This window comes from Hoplias malabaricus, chromosome 1, assembly GCF_029633855.1.
Source record: "Hoplias malabaricus isolate fHopMal1 chromosome 1, fHopMal1.hap1, whole genome shotgun sequence".
NCBI classification, from domain to species: domain Eukaryota; kingdom Metazoa; phylum Chordata; class Actinopteri; order Characiformes; family Erythrinidae; genus Hoplias; species Hoplias malabaricus.
Window position 1 is genome coordinate 56,545,544 of NC_089800.1, and position 23,205 is coordinate 56,568,748.

General features: G+C 39.4%; 1 protein-coding gene across 3 annotated transcripts in view; it reads right to left on the reverse strand.

Moving 5' to 3' along the window:
- Window positions 1–11: 11 nt before the first annotated feature.
- Window positions 12–23,205, reverse strand: part of LOC136693948 (BTB/POZ domain-containing protein 7-like) — a 36,026-nt gene continuing 12,832 nt past the window's right edge. For all 3 annotated transcript variants that reach the window (XM_066667247.1, XM_066667231.1, XM_066667240.1), the window contains exons 3-11: window positions 20,148–21,347; window positions 12,438–12,646; window positions 11,089–11,164; window positions 9,611–9,771; window positions 9,249–9,392; window positions 8,150–8,339; window positions 7,565–7,743; window positions 4,759–5,151; window positions 12–3,899 (exon numbers count right to left, since the gene is read on the reverse strand). In XM_066667247.1, coding sequence (XP_066523344.1) covers window positions 3,159–3,899; window positions 4,759–5,151; window positions 7,565–7,743; window positions 8,150–8,339; window positions 9,249–9,392; window positions 9,611–9,771; window positions 11,089–11,164; window positions 12,438–12,646; window positions 20,148–21,347 — 3,293 coding nt within the window. In that variant the 3' untranslated portion in view covers window positions 12–3,158. The remainder of the gene's footprint in view (window positions 3,900–4,758; window positions 5,152–7,564; window positions 7,744–8,149; window positions 8,340–9,248; window positions 9,393–9,610; window positions 9,772–11,088; window positions 11,165–12,437; window positions 12,647–20,147; window positions 21,348–23,205) is intronic.

Genomic DNA, 23,205 nt, shown 5'->3' on the forward strand with positions numbered 1-23,205 from the left:
AAAAGTAGAAAAATAGAACCAGTGAAAATTCAAAATCCATTACAAGAAATGCAATTATATATTAAAGTACAATTAAAAAATATTTAAAACAAATGTATCAAACCACAACATGTCTTGAGTTAAAGGTACCTAAAAATCAAAAATACTATCTTCAGAACCATGTATGTGAGACGATACAGGCAGTTCAGAAACAGACAGATGGACGTGGGCTCCTAAGAAGGCTTGCATAGGCCAAAATCACTTCTTTAAGAAAAACTTAGCCTCTGCCAGGCAAGGCACAGGCTTTTGGGTCTTCTACAGTGTTAAATGGATGCAAGGATGAACCTTAAAGCCATCGGCTCTTACTTAGGAGATTTACTTACATTTTCAACCAAGATGCAGTGTATTATGAGCACAATTTGTTTTTACTATTTGTTCATGTATAGAAACCCCTACCTTGTGCTACTAAAGGAAGTTGATGAGCAGCAAAATAGAACCGGAGTGCATAAGCAGCATTAGCCTTGATAAAGGGCTTTTCTACAGTACAGATAAATGAATGCTTGTAATGACTACAAAAACATTTCCAAAAATAACACACTTTATCCAATGCGCAGTTCAATTCTTAGAGATATTGGTATTAGCTATATAGCCATGTCCTTTAAGAAAAAAAAAGTGTCCAGCAAAATATTTTGAGTGCTACATAATGTAACACACAATTTGCATTTTGGGAAAAGCCTCAAGAAATAATTCTGTCTTACTCTCACATTGCAAACAGCCAATATCACTTAAACATGCAATCTACTGGAAAACATCTTACGATATTTATACTACCGCTGGTGAAATGCTTATGGGGAAAACATTTAGTGTGTGGATATGTAGCCTAAAAAATACCAGATTGTGAAAAGACCTTCCAGTAGCTATTAGTAAATAGACAAAAACAACTAAGTTGTGCACCATCACCCTAAAGCTCTCTGGCGTTCATCTGTACCACCAGATGTCACTGTTAATATTTTGAAATCTGATGAGAAATCAAGGAAGCTGCCAAGACTCAGTGCAATGCTTAGACTGCACCATACACTACAAATCTACATATTTACTGAGCCTTGTGAAACCGGACCAAAGTATCAATCATTAAATCCATGCCATGGAAAATAAGTAATGGCTTGCAATCTCCCTATGGTTTCTGAGATTAAAACCCACAGCTAAGGCCACTGGATGTAAGGAGGTGAATTCAAGCATGTTCAGTATTTTCTCTACAGTACATGGATTAATCATTCTCAAGGCTGGTGCTAATGTAAATATTGAACAGTCCTGATTGATTGTAGAAACCAGGAGCCTCTTACATAATTGAAATGTGTACCTAACAATGATGTCGTATTCAATCTGCATAAAAGCAATTCCTCACGCTGAACAAGGAACATGATACTATTAAAAATACATGGCCAATTGATTGTATAGTAATTCAGAACTTCGTTTCTCAGAAGCCCATTTCTCCTGACCAGTGACAATTTTCAGTACACACGGCAAACTCTATTTTCGACCACTTTTAGTACCGTAAAAGCATTCTGCTCTCCGTACATGAATTTACTATAAAAAGCTTAAAGGACATGATCACAAGTATAAGGACATTTTTTTCAACAAATAGCCTATAGCAAGGCAAGGATTTTAGAGGATTTAATTATGATAACACATAGGACTGGCCTTAAAAACTTGTGGCACTGATCTCCACACTTGTGAACAGTCACATTGAGGCTGCTAACAGTATCATTTTTATAACAAAAAATTTTACACCCTACTCTAAGAGCTTCTGAAATGGACTGGGATTAAAAATGAGTTGTGTTTATGAAACCTACTCCTACATTCCTTACCATAATCCAAACAGAACTGATCTGATTTCCATTGTACTGACAACAGTCCTAAGAGTTTACTCTGAAGAGTTCTTCACTGGGCTGGTCAAGTTGTGGTAGTCCTGACATTTTTCAAGTTTCAAATGGTAGATAAACATATGTATACCATAGAAGTGTTGGCATTTACTCATTTTCAGCTAGAGGCTTCTTTGATTCCCATTTTAAATCATAGGCATATTTTATTGATGTTACCCTCATCAGTTAATAGAGTCACTGTCTTTGTGATCACTAAATTCGAGTAGTTACTGATCCCAGTATTCTGGGTGCCCCAAAGAAGGCGCAGAAACTGAATATAGAAATACAGAATATTGTCTGTATAGTCTACCCACAAAAAATTAAACTACAAGACCCATTCATTCATAACTAGCTCATGCTCAAAATTCACAGCATTCCAAAATATCAGAAAACATTATTTTTCATTCCCTACTTGAATTTTACACTACCAGTCAAAAGCTAAGACCTTAATTAAATAATAAAGGCCATGCCAATGTATACATTTCCTCATTGCAATGTTAGTTTAAAATATCCACCAAAACCCCCAAACCAGCTTTCAGCAACTGCCAAGTTTGAGAGAATGCCAAGAATGTATCAAATAGACATTCATTCATAGTTTGTAACCGCTTATCCAATTCAGGGTCACAGTGGAGCCAGAGCAAACCTGGAACCCCTGGGCGCACACCCTGGAGGATGACACACACTCACATTCTTATTTATGGACACTTTTGAGTCACCAATCCACCTACCAAGGTGTGTTTTTGGACCATGGGTGGAAACCGGAGCACCCGGAGGAAACCCACGCAGACACAGGGAGAACACACCACACTCCTCACAGACAGTCACCCGGAGGAAACCCACGCAGACACAGGGAGAACACACTACATTCCTCACAGTCACCCACCTGGAGAAAACCCATGCAAACACAGGGAGAACACACCAAACTCCTTATAATCCCCCAGAGCAGGACTTGAACCCACAACCCCAGATCCCTGGAGCTGTGTGACAGCGACACTACCTGCTGCGCCACTGTACCGCCCTAAAATAGACATTTTCAAGAATTTAAAATAGAAGACCGTTTTGAATTTATTCGGAATGATCACAACAATATTCCACATTTTGATGTTTTCAATGTTATTTTAAAAGACATAAGTGGGATAAAATGTGGAAAAGAAATCCTTCAATGTTTACTCTTGACTGGTAGTGTAACAACCTAAATAAACTTGTAGTTTTATCAGTCATTGTCCTACTATCATAATTCCTTTTTTGACACCTCATTTAAAGTGCAGATTTCTTATACTTGTACTCTGGCTTATTGGGTGACCTGTGATCCCGGGTTATCCCTGCCTCTTCACTGTTGGCCCTGTGATGCCCAACCCCTCCAGAGGGCTCCCTCATGCTCCCTGTGCCGTCTGTGATTGGTTTGTGCTCCTCGTATGGATCAGGACCTACCCTCGAAGGCCCAAGACCACAGGTCAGGTCAGAGTCATTTATAGTGCGCCCACTGGGCGCAACAGCACCCCCTAATGAGGGTCCTCCAGAGGAGGCCTGAGCCAAGTCCAGCCTTTGACCCAAAACATCCAAATGAAGGGAGTCAGATGGCTGTCCGAGCCTGCCCTGGGAGTGAACAGGCAGGGAGGTGTCAGGGATATAAGAAAGGTGCAAGCTGCTGAATGTACCTCTATGGTGGCTGTACAAGTCTGAGCCAGTGTAGGTGGCTTGAGAAGGATGGCTTGATGTAGGGATGTCTGTCTGGGTGGAGAAATCATAAAGATCTGGATATTCAGACTGAGGTTCTGCTTTTTGTTTGGGGGGATGCCTCTTGCAGGGCAGATGAGTGAGAGAGTGTCTTGCACTGGGACAGGGTCCAGATGGATAGTGAGGAATTGAAGAAGGCATGCTGGGACGAGAACAAGGATGAAGGGTGAGGTCCTGAGCCTCGCTGTGCTCCGACAGTGTCATAGCAGACACTCCAAGGGCGATGTCTGGCATGTAATCACTTATTAGAGGTTCCAGACTCTGAAAATACAGAGCACAATGAACAGTCATGACTTTTACCAACAGTCTACTTCCAAGAAATTTTAAGAAAAAAAAATCCATGTCAGCAAGAAAATACCTGAAAAATGTCAGAGAACCAAGCTTGGACAGAAAAAAGAGGCACATTTATTCTCCCCAAGAATTCAGCCATAATTGTTCCAAGCAAAAAAAAAAAAAAAATTAGTAGCTTGACTTTTGAAAGAGACATCTCCAGCTTTCACCTTAGAATTTATTTTAACTCCACATATAATAATCATTTTCTTTTGGATTTTCATATAATGCCACAACACAAAATACTGTAATAGTTTCAGGTTTAAAAAGCTGAAATCCAAAACTTGTGAAATGTAGGATGGATAGAAAGCATTTTATATTAGACGTAGATTTTAAATTAGTTTTAAATGAATTTTTAAACAGTAAGCATTTTTATTAGATTACTGTCATTAATAATAAGTGACCTACCCATCCATAAACGCGATTTCATTACAAAGCCGTTGAAAGGCTGTCAGTCAGAAGCTGCTGGAAAAGATGCACATAACTGGAGAGCACCAAACTACAAAATTCTAGCTTGCTGTCAGCAGACAATATTTCTGATGGATGGATCTTAAACACATAATGTGAAGCCATTGTTCACATTGCTTTTTTAATGTTCAGTGGAAGAAACATAAATCCAGATTAAAGTTGTATCACTAACACAGAAATAGAACAGAATAGAATAGAACAGAAGAATAAATGTGGGGGATATATAATACCTCTCATAATAATACCTTTGGAGTAAAATAAATAATTTGGAGATTCAATGTTTTCTCCTGACAATAATGACATGTATCTGCTTCGTACTCACCCCACATGACTCTGCTGGAAGAGTTTTGGGCATGCTCTGTGCAGTGCTGTAGTCAGGCGGCTGCAAGGAATGGCTGCTGGGTTTGGGTGCAGTGGAGCTTCGCTGCTGGAGGAGGGTGTGGTTACAGGGGTAGGAGAAAGAGCGGGAGGGTGGGGGCAGAGGGACCCTTGGCCTCCAGCTTCCTCTGAGCTGAGCCTGAGCAATCATGGCTGGAGGGTGGTATGGGGGAGGTGGAGGAGGGAGAGGGGGGTTGAACACCCCAAGGGGTTCCAGGTCTGCAAACATTGTTTCCATAGCAGGGGAGCTGTTCACTCTGCAGCGGCCAGCTATTCTTAAACTGAGGAGAGGACTCTCATCCCCAAAACGTTCCTCTGGAAAGAACTTGTGAGGGTTCTGCAGGGGCGGCACAAAAAAGATTACAGTATTACAGTTTGTTCAATCAAACAACATTTTTCATTTTGGTTTATTGTCTTTTCTATCTCGTGGCTGTCTACACTGGTGGTCCTAGACGGGTCTCCTCATAGGAACCAAATTTCACATGGTATTCCTCAATGTTTCCCACTAGGGGCAGTCGATATGGCCCTAAAATAATATCTCAATAGTTTAGGGTATTTTGGCGATAACGATATTCTTGGCAATAGGACAAAATCTCTGGTTTAGCCTATAAGAAGTCTAAATTATTTTATTCATTATTATATTATTTATTAAATTATATAATTGATGAAAAAAATACAGTTGATCTAATTCTTGATTAATAATAAATTGGATATTTGCAGCATGAACAAATGCACTGTTGTTTGCTACAAATGTTTTAAGACTGTTAAACAATTAAATTTATTAGTGATAAACTAAACAGTCATTTAAAAACATAATCAGTGTGTGAAAGCAGGCTTCACACGAAGCTCAATATATAATTGTGATTTCCCTATGATAAACATTGATTCTCTTTTATTCTTCTTGTTTGGTATCTTAGTATGCGAAACCCCTCTTCATGATTTGACCACTGAAGCACCAATGGCACCTGGCAAACCTTTCATGATCGTGATACAGCATTCCCCTACTGCCTGATGCAATCCTCCAGTTTATGGTCGTGCCTGGTTGGGAGTACACTGTGTACATTTGGCTGCTGCTTCTCGCCAGTGTGTGTGTAGATTGAGTGTTGAATTGAATGGCGTTCTGTGCAGTGTTAATTTGGTCTTTAGAAAGGTGCTATATGAATAAAATAAATAAATAAATAAATAAAACACTAGCACCCTGTGTAGCCAGAGGCAGCTATTGTGCCTTTCATTTATACCATTCATTCTTGTTCTCTTTCCTGTGAGACCTCACAACTTTCCCCTTGCTACCAAACTTCTCTGACTTCACTCAGGTATTCATAAAACAGACCCTCTCGTGTCTTGCCACTAAACATGGCAGCAATTATTCCCCGCTACACCCCGATTTAGTTTACAATAGCTAAAAAAGCTAAAAGCCTTAGTCAGTATTATAAGGCAAACTAAATTTTCCCAGAGTAACATGTACAGCAAGCTTATTATAATTAAATGCAAAGGAGTCTACAAGTGGTGTTCACCAGTGACCTTGCACTGCAGCATCAAGGTGCACAGTCTCCGCTCTAATTCTTCCCAAAGGTGTTCTATTTTATTGGGTTGAGGTCAAGACTCTGACTGGAGGGTGGTGGACAAAAGGGCAACAACCTTGCAACGATCCCTATGCACGCTCCCGTTGGGAATCATAGCTCAAGAAACGAACCGAGTTATCGTTCGTTTTTTTAAAAATCCACTGATATTTCATAAATGATGTGCTCTGTGTGATGTTTGGACGCTTTGAGGGAAAATCAATGATTGAAAACATTGTTTACAAGCATGGGCTGCACATGCTCTGACCTCATGTACAAACGGCTGTAGGGAAACTGAGAGACAACACATAGCTCACTTTAAACACAGGATTATACTTCAGAATGCGTGTTTGTGACTGAAAACTGAGGAATAATGCATTAAACAAGTCACAGAAGGTACTTTGGAACTTTGAAGTATATCTTATTATTGAGTGTTTTCTACAATGTATTGATTAATCACGGGTCACTGACAGAAAGCCATGTACAAACACATTGAAAGCCTTGATAAGAAACTGATTGAATTGCATGAAATGAGTTGTGGGGATTGGGGAGGGGGGTGGACGGCGTTGTCAAGTTGGCTGCCCTTAGTGTAAAGCAATGCAGGAAACCCTGCACAAAGTAAGCAGCTTTAAATTGTCCAAAAACTCTTGATATGCTGAAGCATTATGAGTTCCTTTTATTGTAACTCAGGGGCCAAGCTCAACTCGTGAAAATAACCCCACACCAATAATCACCCCTCCACCAAACTTTACATTTGGCACAATGCAGTCAGATAAGTAGTATGAGATTGCCAGATAGAGAAGCATAATTCGTCACTCCAGAGAACATGTCTCCACTGCTCTAGAGTCCAGTGGTGGCATGCTTTACACCACTGCATCCGATGCTTTGCATTGCGCTTGGCAATGTAAGGCTTGGATGCAGCTGCTAGGCCATGGAAACCCATCCCATGAAGCTCTCTATGCACTGTTCTTACGTTAATCTGAAGGCCACATTAAGTTTGGAGGTCTGTAGTGACTGACTCTGCAGAAAGTTGGCAACCTCGGTACACTGAATTCAGTGACTTGAATGGATGTTAATACTTTTGGCAATATAGTGTACCTCACTGCTAATAATAATAATAATAAAAAAAAACAAAACAAAAACAAAAAAAAACCCACAACTGGATTTTTTGCAGAATGCTCATTAACTCACCTGAAGTAATTCTGCTGCTCCGTCTGGCAGGGCAAACTCTCGGAGGACACGAAGCTGCAGTTCATAGCTGACTGTGGCTCCCTCCCCGCAGTTTAGAGCATACGCTTTCTGAACCTGATCTGTGTGCCTCAGCTCTTGCAGCCTGGCAATCATCTCTCTTACCACTGCCAGCTTGGGCACTGACACACACACAGAAAAAAAAAAGAAAAAAAAACCCAAAAAAAAAAACCGAAACAGGGCCGGATGGAATGATGGTCAGAAATTTTAATTGCTGCATTATTGAACAAGCCATCAGATGCAGTTGCTAACTCCTCCCTGTCTGTCTCAAGGACACAATGCTCATGACTTACTGATGGAGTTTTTAGGCTCCTGTCTCTTCATATCCATCATAGTCTCCCTCATTTATCCACTAAATGCTTCTCAGCCCTAGAATGTCTCTTATCATCTATGAACCTGACAGAACATCAGATCCTAAGTCATGTCCCATAAATGTCTTTGCTAAACAGATTTCTTTGTTAAGACAGCAGATGAAGCACTCACTTTTAAACACTTTATTCACAGCCATGACCTGGGTCTATCTCTTACCTGGTATCTCATTGGCCACAACAGATGGGGCAGCAGTCTGGTTGCCAGTGATTTGCTGATGGTTTATGATGTGACAACATTGTGGGACAGCATTATTGACCATGTACAGAGTGTCAGGCACGTTAGACATGCGTACCATCCTCAACCGAACCAGATCAGTCTGTTCCACCATCATCTCCTCTAGGACACACTGCATACAGACAGAAGTGTTTGTATTTGTCCAATGCGTAAACCAGATAACCAGCTGAAGGACAAGGAATTTATCTTTTAAAACTTCAATAAGCAGAGAATAAGCTTTCTAGTAACCACCAACACGCTGTATGTCGCTGGGTTCCCTTGCCTGACCCGTGGAAGCTTTTTTCGCAGGACAAATTTGCCCGTTCTTTACCATGAACCTCTGTATTTTTATTTGTTCCCTTTGTCTGGTTTTCTTTCTCCTGTCTCTCTCATGCTTTGAGATGTCCTGTTGCTATCCAGGTGTTGCCCTGATCCAGCCCCTGTGTATCCTGTACAAGATCCTGGCCTTGTCTCATCTACAATATCATGCTTGGCCATGCTGTTTTATCTCAGATTAACTCTGCACCTACTTTTAACTCACACAGAATCCCTGATCACCTTCTCCTTCCTCAGACTCATACATCACTAATATACTACATTTATATTACTATAACCCCTTTATCTGTCATCCTTTCACTTTTACTTCTGTTCTGTTCTCTGTTGTGTCTCCGGTGTCGACCCGAGGAGGATGGGTTCCCCGTATGAATCTCGGTTCCTTCCAAGGTTTCTTCCTCGTGTGCTGAGGGAGTTTTTCCTTGCCACTGTTGCCCTTGGCTTGCTCATAGGAGGCTTGGACCCGGATCTCTGTAAAGCTGCTTTGTGACGACTTTTTGTTGTGAAAAGCGCTATATAAATAAAATTTGATTTGATTTGATAAATATTCACTACACATGCTAGCAATGATTTTATTTTTTGTGCTATCATTTCAGTTAATATTCCTCTCTCTTTTCCTGCTTGACCTGTGTTGCATACAAATTCATATCTGATTCTGAACTTTCTACTGAGTGTAGGATCCTAATATCAAGGTACTAAGAAGTCCTACCTTGGCTTCCTCCACATATGGAGAGAAGAGGCGTGGGCGAACATAAATGCCGGTGTTCTTCTGTCTAAGCCAGGCGTTGGCCTTGCCTCCCTCTGCAGTGGGCAGCATGTCTGATGGAGGAGTGCTGATCAGGCCACGCTTCATCTGCAGCAAAACACAGACATCTGTCTCAAACACAGCACTGCTGCTGACAGTGCTTCCACACACCTCCATTCTGCTGTCACTGCCTCACACTCTGAGAAAGATACTGGTAAATATTGAAGGTAATTTGGAGACCTAACCTGATGTAACCACCATGATGTGCCTCAATCTGGTCCTGTAAAAACAATATGCGAAATCATGCACACAACCATAAAACTCACTGCATCAGCAAGGACATCACTGTTGGCTGGGAGAATGTGCTCCATGCGAATATAAGGCAGGAAAGGAGACAGGATCTCCTTCAGTTCTTCCACATCCAGGTCTCTCCTTTTCACCCCGCGTTTATTCACACTGTGGGCTGTACCACTCAGCAGGTTGGGCTCTGACATGCACATAAACACAGTGCAATGACATGCATGCACTACTGTTGAAATGTCTGCAATCAATGGTATAAAACCTATTTGGTGTGCATACAAATGTATAAAATATTAGGTGTACAAATTGTTAAAACATTTTGTTTAACATGAGTGTAATTCCAAATGTAATCATTCTCCACGTTTTCGTAATTTTATGGTAACTGTTCCATAAAATCAAAAATGACAGTTGACATTTTCTAAAAACAAATCAAAACCCTAAAAATTAATTATTAGTACATGATATTCATGAACCCTAACATCGTAATCACCATTTTTCAATTGTCTAAATCAAAACTTTTGGATACAATATTATCCCAGAACAGAATAAATATCTATGCACATGCTTTTGCAGTGCTTTTTCTTAATTGAAAAAATGCTGTAGTGAATAAATTCTTCTCACATGTCATTCAAATTACAATCCCATTTTTAAAAAAGCAGGGACAGTGTGCAAAATGTAACTAAATACAGAATGCAATGACATGCAAATCATTTAAACACTATATTTAATTTAAAATAGTACAAAGTCAATATTTTAAACGTTAAAATTGAGAATGTTTATGTATTTTTGAAAATGATTTGCCAATTTTTTATTTGATGCCAGCAACACCTTTCAAAAAAGTTGGGACAGGGGCATATTTACTACTGTGTTGCATTACCTCTTCTTTTAAAAGCACTCTGTTTAAAAGCACTCTAACTGTTTATAAAAACTGAGAAGACAAGTTACTGTAGTTTTGAAAGTGAACTGTTTTCCAACTTTTTTGGGAATGTTGTTGTACTAAATTATTTTTAGTTGACAATTGTCAGTTTTAATACTAGACAACAGTTACCATAAAATGACAAAAGAGAGTATAAATGTTACAATTAAAGCAGCTTAAAAAAAAACAAAAAAAAAAAACCATTTATACACCTAATCACTCTCACAGGCTAGTTTACTCATTTGTAAGCAAACTGTAAGCAATCTACAAGTAAAGCTCCAAATGAACATCCATAATGTGTTTATTTATAAATATGAAAATGAAATCTGGAGCCAAAGATCTTGATAAAAATAAATAAATAACTATAGATATATAATTACAGTATTATAGCATTTAGTCATTTGATCATATCACATTTTACAGAGTGTATACAGAGCTAATCTGAAAGATCTCATGTCACCACAGTGTTACTAATACATACATCATTGCTGTGTAGTAAAGAGCCAGAGAGTGCATATTTGAGATAATGCAGAATAATTCAGTGCGGCAGGGGTGACTTTAGAGGGTCATTGGGAGCAGCAATCTCACCTCGGTCAGCCATCCTTCTAATGAGCTGGTGTTCGCCCCACTTAATCACATACTTCAGAATGTCCTGCTCGCTCGCCTGTGAAAGAGAGGGCGGGGAGGGGCCGGGGAGACAGAGAGACAGCACAAGAATATCACCGGCCTCATATTTCATAATGATGGGCTGAATGGTGTGAGACTCACATGACAAATTGGTACAAAGGCACAAACCCACTTTAACACTGACTCAATCGACAAAGTGTACTTGGTGTAACTTTTTTGTAAATAAGGTAATTTTACCATTTTATCAATTCTTCTGCATAACTAAACTGTTCAGATGTTTAAAAAAATGAGACTAATTTTGGAGGAAAATACAAAGCTAGAACATTCGTTCATTTATTCATTTTCAGTAACCACTTATCCAAATCAGGGTCACGGTGGGTGCAGAGCCTACCGACAAAGGGAGAACACACCACACTCCTCACAGACAGTCACCCGGAGGAAACCCACACAGATACAGGGAGAACACACCACACTCCTCACAGACAGTCACCCGAAGGAAACCAATGCAGAAACAGGGAGAACACACCACACTCCTTACAGACAGTCACCCGGAGCAGGACTTGAACCCACAACCTCCAGGTCAATGGAGCAGTGACAGAGACACTACCTGATGCTATAGGAATCAGGCATTTGACCAAACCCTCTAAAAGCTACAGCAAAGAATTCAGTATATTACATGGCTGTAAATATGCTGCCTGATGCTCTAGGCACTGATTCATTATAGTTCTGACATAAGGTTTTGTCTTAAAAAATATTTAATCCATTTATTCCTTAGATGTACATACAGGTTTTTTAAAGCAAGCTTCTATTTTTTGATGTACCATTAACCACATCACATACAAAACTCCGAAGAAACCTGTAGATTCACTGGTGTTGTAGATAGCAAATTCAACAATTATATTTACAGTGTGACAATTCTACACAAGTTTTTTTTTATGAATACCACAGTAAAGATATCTAGAGATTCTAAGAGTTCATAAATATTACACTCTAATTGACACGTTTTAAAACTCTGAAATGATGTGGAAAGTCCTTAAAATGTATACTTAAATCCCTCTCAACCACAGAGTGAGTATGGATGCGTTTGAAGGATTCTGACCCCAGTCCCTGATTAAAGCATGAGAATTTATTACAATGACACACTGAGATTATCTGATAACTTCTACACAAAACAAATATGCCCGAATAACAGAGATGAAGGTTACAGGACAAATACAAATATAGGAATAATACAAAAACAGATGCTATTATTATGCTATTATTAAGATGACCATTTTAAAACGTAATTTTTAGGTAGCTGAGAGTCATACCTGCAGGTAGTCTGACTGGATAGCAGCCAGCAGTTGATCCTTTACCAGCTCATAGAGCACTTCTGAGGTCATGACCTGGCTGAATTCCTCACATAAAAAATGCATGGCCTGTCTGTGGACCCATTTGGAGCCGTAAGGTTGGGTGCTCCACTTCAAAATAGAGACCAGGGAGTCCAAAGAGATGCTCTCCACAATAATGTCTTCACATCCTAAGATAAAAAAAAATACAGTGTTTGTTACTGCTTTAAAAGACTACAATGGGGGAAAAAACATCTGAAAGAATGATAATTATGGGTATAAACCTAGTGTTTCAACTGTACTGATTTCTGAATATTTTTATATGAATGGTAAAACAATTATAGACCAAAATACTGATTCAATGTTATGAAAAAAGTTTAGGAAACACACAATCATGCACAAACTACTCAAATACTGTTTAAGGTTAGAATTGTTAGACTGGATCACATTCTTTCTCTCTAATATCCAGTGCAGCATATTTCCTGCTGATATCAGCCTAATTCTTTAAACCAATATGCCACCAGGTATAAGGTCAGAGAATTTCACCTGCATTAAAAGTATTTTCCCCAAATTGAATGTAATATCAATAGTGCTATACTCATTTTGTCCCTATCCTGAAGGTTGTATTTTTTCCATTTGTGATGTTTTAGCATTTGCCTCCTGCACATATTAACTGCACAAGGACAGAAAGGCAGAGGGGAGAGATAAAATCAGCCCGAGTCTGCTGCACAAACCCAGCCCTGAACAGCCCCAACTCAACGCCTATGAATCACCCTTTGTAGCAGCAAGCACAGAATGTGGCCAGCACTAACCAGAGATAATCCAGGGCTTTTTTCCAAAGGCTACATCTTGTAGTACAGTGGCCCCCTGCTCATATTAACACCTGTAGGTCACAGTTTCATCCACCTAACAGCTGCCTTAGTGAACATAGGAAGCCAACATAATGTAACACCATACAACTGTCCAGGTCCTGCTTCACACAACAACACTATTACTAACTAGCAGTAGCACTGAACAGCACTTTTCAATCCGTGCATTTTGCGCTATGATTTCTGTGGTCATTGGGGAGAATGTAGGGCAGTAAAATACGTCTACAAATTATTATAAGAATTTCCAAATGCTTTGTTTCAATTATGAATCATTTTGTAATTCCTGTATTACATGTAATTTAAGAAAAGGAAGCCCATTTTCAACACAGAATATTGCAGTTGACACTGGCCATAATCAAGCCTTTGCAGCTAGCACTGGACTGAGAAACAGCATAATCACTTAAACTAATTCCAAATATGCATTACTGATATACATTTTTTTAATGGCTAAGCCTCAGAGAGAAAGAGAGGCTAAATCAAAACAAGGTCAGACAGCATTTAATGACATGGTTTCAGAATGGAAGAAACTGTCCTACGCTCTGAAGTCTCAGTCATATAATCACCCTCCCTCCACCTCTCTGAACCAATTTCCTAAACATTTCTCAAAATCAGAGCACATACCAGAACAGCGGGTGCTGCTTGAACTCCATTAACTACCAACTCACAGCAATGCCTTTGATACCTCCACACCTGCCCCCATTCCAGTCTCTCATTCTGCACATATACACTGTGGCTACAGACAGGAAGGCAGTGAACTGCCTGAATCTATTGAAATTAAACTTCAACTAGTGATGTCAGTGGATGTGAAGCTATACAAGCTGTCAGTTAATGTAGGAAAATTGAGCAGGAGGTAGCCACAGGGACATGAAAGATCTACTTTGTTCTTTTTTTTTTCTTTATAAACAAGCAAGGACTGCTTGAGGCAAGTAGCACACAGGAAACTCTGGTAGCAGAAAACTGAATGGGGGGGGGGCTGGGAGTGCAGATTGGTGTGGCAGGCACACACATCTATCTGTCAGGTGCTGGCAATAGTAGAAGCTCCATTTTTAAATGTCACCTATCTGGTCTGTGGTAAGACAGCCCCAGTATCACCTCACTGCAGGGGGATATTATCTCCACCCGTGTATTCTCACAATTAATCCTTATGCTTCTTTTCTCATTCCACTTTGAATAGCTAATGCATTTGCTGTAAAAGAAAAAAATTAATAAATAAAATAGGGTAACCCCACTTCAGTCTCCATTAGATTTTTTGTAGTGACAACCTGAAACAGTTTGCCTTAATTCTGAAGGTTGAAACAGTGAAATGAAAACACATCATAAGTTGACAACATCATTTAGAACGCAGTTTGCTGTTAATATGGGGTTAAACTCTGGGGATGATACAAAGCTGAAAAGTTCAAATTTAACAGGACTGGAGTATGTAAAAATGGAACAGAAAGCACCATTTCAAGTAACAAACTGCAAAGCCTGTCAAAAATAAGGAAATATTATATATATATCTGAAGATTCATTTTCAGTTCCTTGTTGGTTACAGCAATAAAACAATGTTCTAAAGGTGAAGTGTCCTCAAGTGGCTGCTCATGTTGATAAAAGTAAATCAGGGTTTGTCTTTATCTCCAGTAAACAGACTACAGTGAAATAAGTGGATTTTGCAACTCTCCTTCATTTCATTTTTCATCATCTCTTCTTCCTCTACCTTTTCTCTCTACTCACTTTGTATATTATATCAGATCTCCTCCTACTATATTTTTCATTATCCCTGTAAACTTTATGCCTATATTCCCTTCATTATTTGTTGCCAGAACATTCCCTTACACTTCTGTATCTCTCTTTACAGCTGGTGCACTCCCCCCACCACACACACACTTTGAAGGGTAAATCCTTGCTTTTCCTTTGGAGGTTTGCTTTGGAGGTTATGCCAGAGAGATGAAAGACACTGCCTCTGTTCTCCATTATCCAACTGGGATTCGCAGGACTATATAGAACTTTAAAAGTTATACGTTCTCAATATAAACCCATCTGAATCAATGGTAAATCTGGAGCAGGCCTGCTCTAGCTTTCCCAGGGTTGCACATCAAGCCTCAGAAATGCAATCAATCAAAAGATATTACAGATTTAAAGGCATATTTTCATATTAAAATTATCTGAAGAATGCAAATTTCCCAACAATCTAAGCACCCTTGCCATTATATGATTTCCTCTTCATGATGCACCACACATTTGAAATGGGAGACAGATTGGACTGCAGATAGGACAGGCAAGTACACAAACTACAAAGCCATTGTGGCCACTGTGAGCTAGGCCACAGAAAACTTCATAGCTTTTCTGTACAAAATTGTTGCATGGCTTTCTCTTTGCATAATAGTGTTTCAGGTTGTATTTCTTGAGACATAAGTGGATAACTGTTGTCCATAGTCACGTTTAAGGTCAATGGCCAACTTTCCATCTACCAATCGTTATTACATCTGAGACACTGAGCTGGAAGAAGACTATTCACAGCGAGCTGCAATGTGTGGGCCATACATGGCATGCTAGGGACCCTGCCTTCCATCCCAGCCTTCGCAACGTCATGTACATTGTTGAACATTATAACTGTGTTTTCATGTTTCAAATATTTTGGCAGATACGACAGAGTGAAGATTTAGTCTATAATCCAATGCAATCTTGGGCATGCAAAACAAACTTGTGTAATTCAAAATGTTTGTCAATTCACTGCATAGTTAAATGGAGAATACTCACAGGACTCACGTCATATGTCCAGATGTCTGTACTAACGTTAAATTGTCACATTATTGGCAAATGCAATTGTGAACAAGTTGATACCATGATGTGTAACTCCAGTAATGCTATGCAGGAAAAGTAACAATGAGTAACAGTGCGTAATCATGGCACAAGATGTTTGAATAGCTATCAAAACCCAACATCCTTCACCACAGGTAAATGCAAATCATCCAGACGGATGATTTCCATCAACTCTGCTGTAACAACTGTAGCTTTTGTGATGCTTTGACAAATTTATTTGATTTTTTAATGAGCTTGTCAACTGGCTAAGTAGTTATATAATATTTATATTTGTAATGGTAGTGTGCCTTCAAATGTGTAATAAAATCTGTGGCATTTAAATATCTTACTTTGCAAATGAGATAATCCAGTTGTACAACAGTTTATTGCCAAAATAAAAAAAACACTGGCAATGAAAATAAGAATCAAATAAGAGCAAAGAGTAATAAAGTAGTCAAGTATCTTTAAAAATAAATATAATTAAATATTTTTCTAGTTTGCAAAATGGATTTGGGTTACAGATAATGAATGAATATAAACACCGCTTTTCATTTTGATTTTTTGAACTTTTCTGTCTGCAGATTTTAATAATTTTATGTAAAACTTTTGGCACAAAATTAACTTTATAATATGGGACAATATATATTTAATTCTGATTTCACGCATCCAGGGCATTAATTGCAATTTACTAAAAATAAAAACATTCCTGGAAACATGTTTTTTACTTAATCAAAGTGAAGTGGAAAAAAAAAATCCCATTAACTCTGTCTTGGCCTTTACCTTATCTATCTGCAAAAACACACACTAACCCAATGTCTAAGTAAAGCATTGATATACTTTAGTGTTCTACTGCTCCTCTGTAATGGATTAAGGTGGAACAAGGACATCATTACTTCTTCAGTCTCTCAGTCAAAGCAAGAAGTCCCACTGAGAAACAAAATCTCATTGTCACTCCTGTCCTCATCCACGAGAAAAGTATTACTGGCCAGTAACAGTCTTTGAAGTGAACACGGCAGCTCATCTCTCACTGATCCTAATTAAAGTAAATGTACATGACTTGCTATAAATTTTTTGAAAGTAATTATTAGAAATCAGTGATGCACAAGGATTGCATAGTCACATCAGTATCAGTTAAGGGTGTAACTAATTTGGTGCATCAAAAAGTCTGATTTCAAACGGTGTTATAAATTAAAACTCTGTCACTGATATTCTTGCTCACATTTTAGCACTTTTTATTTATCATATTTTGTTGAAACTACAGTATATTATAAAAACATCTGGTATTAGGATTATATTCAAATAGACATGTGTGGCACTGAAAATAATTTTTTGTTTATGTGAACCAAAGCCATGCTGTGTGGATGTAGTTAGAGTTCAGAATAAAACCACTAAACAGATATTATGACATAACACTTAAAAACTAGTTATAGCTTCTCATCAGAGCTGAAAATCTCATCTAAGTAGAAATATGGTTATCACACTCATAATACATCTACATCATATTAACGTATAGTTGCACAGATCAACCATAACATTATGACCACCTCATTTCTACACTCACTTTCTATTCTCTCAGCTCCACTGTCCACAGGCACTTTGTAGTTCTCCATTTACAGACTGGAATCCATCTGTTGCTCTGTACATGCTGTTTGCCCCCACATGACCACCACAGAACAAGTACGATTTGGGTGGATGACACTCAGTGCTGTTGTGACAGTGGTTGTGTGTTAGTGTGTGTTGTGCTGGTGCGAGTGGATTACACACCACCACGTCAGCCACTGCTGTACTGAGAATAGTCCACCAACCAAAAATATCCAGCCAACAGCATTCCGTGAGCAGTGTCCTGTGCCCACTGACAAAAGGACTTGAGGAAAAACCACACAAACTGTGCAGCAACTGGACCAACGAAGCAAGTGTGTCTAACAGAGCTGACAGTGAGTGGACACAGCAGTGCTGTTTCTGATCCACTCATACCAGCACAACACACATTAACACATCACCACGATATCAGTGTCACTGCAGCACTGAGAATGATCCACTACCCAAATCATACCTGCTCTGTGGTGGGCCTCTGGGGGGTCCTGATGATTGAAGAACAAGGTGAAATGGGTGAAAGTAATATATAGTGCAACAAATGGACTATAGTCTGTAATTATAAAACTACAAAGTGCTCCTGCATGGTCAGTGGAACTCAGAATGAGCAGTGAGTGTAGAAACAAGGAGGTGGTCATAATGTTATGGTTGATTTGGTGTATATTACAGATATTCAGGCAGCCATTTTATCTCTACCTATAGAATGTATTGCATCAACACATAACACTTAATAAAACGGAACTGTTCATGCTGTGGGTCATGGCTAACTTAGCATCAGACAAATGTTAAGATCTGTCTTAGACTTCCAACAGATATTTGATGATGTACTTTAAATGACCTTAAGTTGTCTGCACGTCTATCATGTGACTGTATTTTTAACCCTGTATAAAAGGTAATACATGTATCAACAATGCCGATTCAGGTGGGTTTAGTCTATGTTTCTACATTTTTTATATGCTTATTTGCTGGCACTGTTATCATCAGTGCAAAATATAAGATGCTGAGCTAACAGAAACCACAACTTTGACATTACTGAACAGAACACAGAAGGAGTAAAGAGGTAGGAACAGAGACTTTGAACACTGCTTAAAATTAGGAAAAGTAGTCTATTAGTGAAATAAGTACTAATAAAAAGTCTGTGAGATGTTTGGGTCTGTCCTGCACATCAGGTTATTCATTTAACTTATTATGCCTTAAATACTCCCCTACAGAGAAAATCAAGTGGTTTACCTTTGAATCATGTCCATGTGGTGTTTATTATAAGCTAGCAGATGCAAAGTAAGTAGTCAAAACCATAATCAATGTATAATGAATGAAGAAAAAATGTTGTATAATTACATCTTAGCCACATTTAAAGATGGTGTAAGTAGTTGTTAAAAAAATCCAACCAAAAAAAAAGTCCCACTCCCTACTATCAGCCCTCTTTCTGAAGCCACTCCCCTAAAACACACAAATGGCACAACTTCATTAGACAGACAGAGAGAGAGAGAGAGAGAGAGACAGATAGAGATAGATAAGAGAGAGAGAGAGAGAGAGAGAGAGAGAGAGAGAGAGAGAGAGAGTGCTGTGTTGTTGCATTATCCCTATCTTATATCTCATCCACATGTAAGAAAACACCTAACGTTATCCTCCATAGACAAAACAAATCAGATAATTACCTGTCAAATAAGAAAGCAACCTTTGAGGTTTTTTCCAAATTTTCTGTGCCCTCAGGTTCCTTCACTGTTGGCTTTACCAGCCTCTTTTTGTGGGAAGCATTTTGCATCTCTGTATTCCTTCTCTTTATTTGTTTAGCTGTGCAAGTGGTTGTATATTTCTCTCCCATTCTTCCAACCTTCAGTGCAGCATGTGTGTTTGTCTGTGTGGGGTCTCTGAGCATGAACAAATGAATAAAAGTGGAATTTGGGCAGCGTGTGCGTGTAAAGCGAGCAGGGTCATGTAGATAGTTTGACAACCAGGCAAGCCAGTCAAATGAACTAAATGCAATGATCAAACAGAGTTTTTACTGTCCTGTGGCCTTTACGGAAAAGAATCTTCCAATGTCATATGAGCATTTAATTTACAGATTGCTACTGGGGTGTAAAGAGCATTTCAAGAAATGTAACAAACACAAATCACTCAATCCAGCTTTAAGGCATTAGGAGATTTGTGCCATGTTTGATGAAAAGAGATGCGTTTATGGTTTTGAAAGATTTATTTTACAAAAAATATGTTTGTAAACTAAAGACAGACCAAAATGCCCAGTTTTAAAAACACCTTACAGGTCATTAATATCTAATCAGAAACATCTAAAAATCTATTCTTTGCATATAAACTAAAAAAAAAAAGCATTTATATTTTGTTATAAATAGCAAATCTATGGCTCTAGCCATTTAACTATTATTATTTTGAAAGTTATTTCTTAATTAAATTTCTTTACTTATAATGAATTTTGCATGTTTTGACTGACCTTGAGCCAGCATGCTGAACTCCAGGAACAGGGCAATGTGGTAGAGCTCCATGGCTTCTTCAGTTCGTGCAGATACTACGCCCTTACCAACTCCATTGCCTGTTAGCAGGGCCTGCGCCTCACTCAGACTGCCAGCAGAAGGACTGCCATGCAGTACCAAGGATAGATCCACAACATCCGTGTACATGCAGTGAAGTATAACACGGGCATACTTCCGTGGGATGATGGACTCATCCAGTACGATTAGGGTGGGAGTCTGCAGCGTCCGTTCAGTCATCTCTTCTCCGGTTCGAATGCGCCGTTGCAGCAGATTCCGGAAGAAAGGGGAACGGGCAGAGAGGACAGCCTTGTGGGCCCTCAGGTCCTCTTCGGGTGATGGTGACTGCCCACTGCTTCCACCACTGCTGTGTACAGTGCTGCCTCCTGTAATTCCCCCTCCACTTATACCCCCCACCCCATCACATGATTCTGAAACTTCAGGATCAGCACAAAAGCTGAGGATGGAGTCATAGTAGCACATGTAATTAAACAGTGCCCTCATGTCATCCTCCAGAGGGTTAGGCATACCAAACTCCTCACTCAGCTGCCGGAGAACATCAATGTTCCTCAACCGGGTTTCTGCCTCACCCACTCCTCCAGCACCCAGCTCTCCTGTGTAGAGGAAGTGTAAAAGAGCAGAAAACAGTGCTACATCCATTCCCGCAGTACCCACATCCAGCAGCACTTCTGCTCCGCTGTAGCACGACGCTGCTGTGCCTGTAGAGGAGAGCAGGGTCTTGAAGAAAGGGCAACGGGCAGCCAGTATGGCCCTGTGGGCAGGGAAACAGGTGTCCTGAAATACCAGGTCCACATCAGTGCAGTGCTTATGCTGGAACAAGGCAGCCATGTCTGAACGCAGTGTGGATGATTCAGGCCTGGCCAGGCCAGCTGCCAGACTCAATTCTTTAAGGGCAGATGTGCCCTCGTACTCCTCCACCAATGCGTTAACATCGCGGACATCCCAGCCTGAGAGGAGCTCGCGCATCAATCGTGCATGATCCACTGAACGGCCAGCCCTGCGGCGCCTGATGAACCTCCGCTTCAGGGTGGCCAGACCTGAACTCTTCTTCTTCCTGTCTTGAGGCCTATCGTGCCCACCATGGTCCAGACTGTATAGCTTTGGCTCCCAGGTGTAGCCATGCTGTGAGTACAGTGATGTTCCTAAGAGTCAGAGACAAAGAGCAGTATGTTACTAAGTAAGGATCACCATGGTCATGAATATATGGATATCTGCAATCTTAGTATTTGTATACTTCAGGGGAACCACAAACTATGTTTTTCCATGTTTTTAAATCAGAATGATACAAATAGAAAGATTAGTTTAAATATCAAACTGAATAGCACAATGAATGTGCATTTAAACTCAAGTCAAATAGGAAAAGAAAAAAACAGGCCAACAATTCAGCAACATGGAAGCACTGAAGTGTTATTTGTCATAGTTAAGTATATTTGATTATAATCTACAAACAGAAAGTTTGAGTGAATTAATGCAAGTGTGTTGCCAAGGACTAAAGGAATAAAAAAGGCAGATATAATGCTGATTTAACAAGCATCTTTTTTTTTTTTTTTTAACACTAATATCATTGTTAGCCCAGTGTCAAGCTTTCCTTAAGCGGAGTGACTACATTAACCTTGGCTATTTTTATTTTATTTATTTGTTTACCTGAGTGAACTGCAAATAATAAAAGTCCTAAAATTTATACCATTCATTTCACAGCAGTTAAATTAATACCTGTTTATGTACTCATGCATCCATTAGCGGAATATTTTCCGCAAGCTTTTGAGTCTTCAGTATAAAGAAAAGACAGTGAATGAAGATAAAATGAAAAACAAAACTGTTAGCTCTGTAAGATATCTGAGGATTTATATCCGAGTTACAGTTTGGCAAACTGTCTTCAGCCACCAAAGTCCAAAAACACTTCAAGGAAGTCTTTTCCCCAAAATCAGCATCCATTCACATGGACACATTCCCTTTTACCGGGCAGACCTGATAACTAGGTGCTATCCAAAAAAACAGCATTTGTGCAGGCTTCAGCAGCACATTATCCCGCTCTCTCTCGCCCTAATGGTGCTGGTGACACTCTGTTAATCACAGTCTCCAGCCCCATTTCACTGGTAATTGAACTGCACTTTTCACAGAGGGGATTAAAAATCATTACTGAAATGCCAGCGAATGTCACAGGCCAGGGTTAATCATCAATAAATGCTATGGGTTCTGCTGTCAAATATCTTTGTTAGAACGTTTCATTTGAGGACAACCCATGGGTAAGTTGGTCTCCAAGTTTGAGAAAAATGAAATGCAAGATATTACTGTGGTTTGGGAAATCAGGGATGCACCAATACCAAGTTGACTGTCATCATTAACACAAAATCTGCCTAAATGTTAAACATTTTATGAACATTTTCTTGAACAACTTATAAGAATATGTACAAGTGAACTTGAGTGGGATGATTTAATGAAACGTCCTATATTTCAAAAACATTAAATGCAACTAATATTTCACTAGAATGATATTGTTGTGCAGTAATTCTGCATGATATTTCTGCAATAAGTAAGAAAGCAAACATGATGCACATTATGTTTCCCGACCTGAATGACACTGAAAGCAACCTGGCATTTATATTCTAGATTTTTCCTGTTTATTCACTGGTAATCCAAGCAAACCTGAAGCATCACATGACTCACATTTTAAACAGTGAGGTTCTATGGCAGTCTAAATTGTTTAGCCAAACTGTCTGTAAAGTTTGCACTGACATATGCAATTTATTGTTCCCATAATCAGACAGCATGATTTAACATCTCTACAAAATAGCTCAAATATGCTTTCATGGTGTTTTCTTTCGAGCCTCCTAAATGGCACAGTGTTCTAAGCATTGGCCCTATTACTGGGAGTTCACTGGTACAATCACCAATTAAGCTTCAGCCATTCCCAGGAGTCCAAAAGAAAACAACTAGTCTTGCTCTCTGAATGGCCAGCACTCTCCCGCCATCACATAATGGCAATGCTAGCCGTGTGTG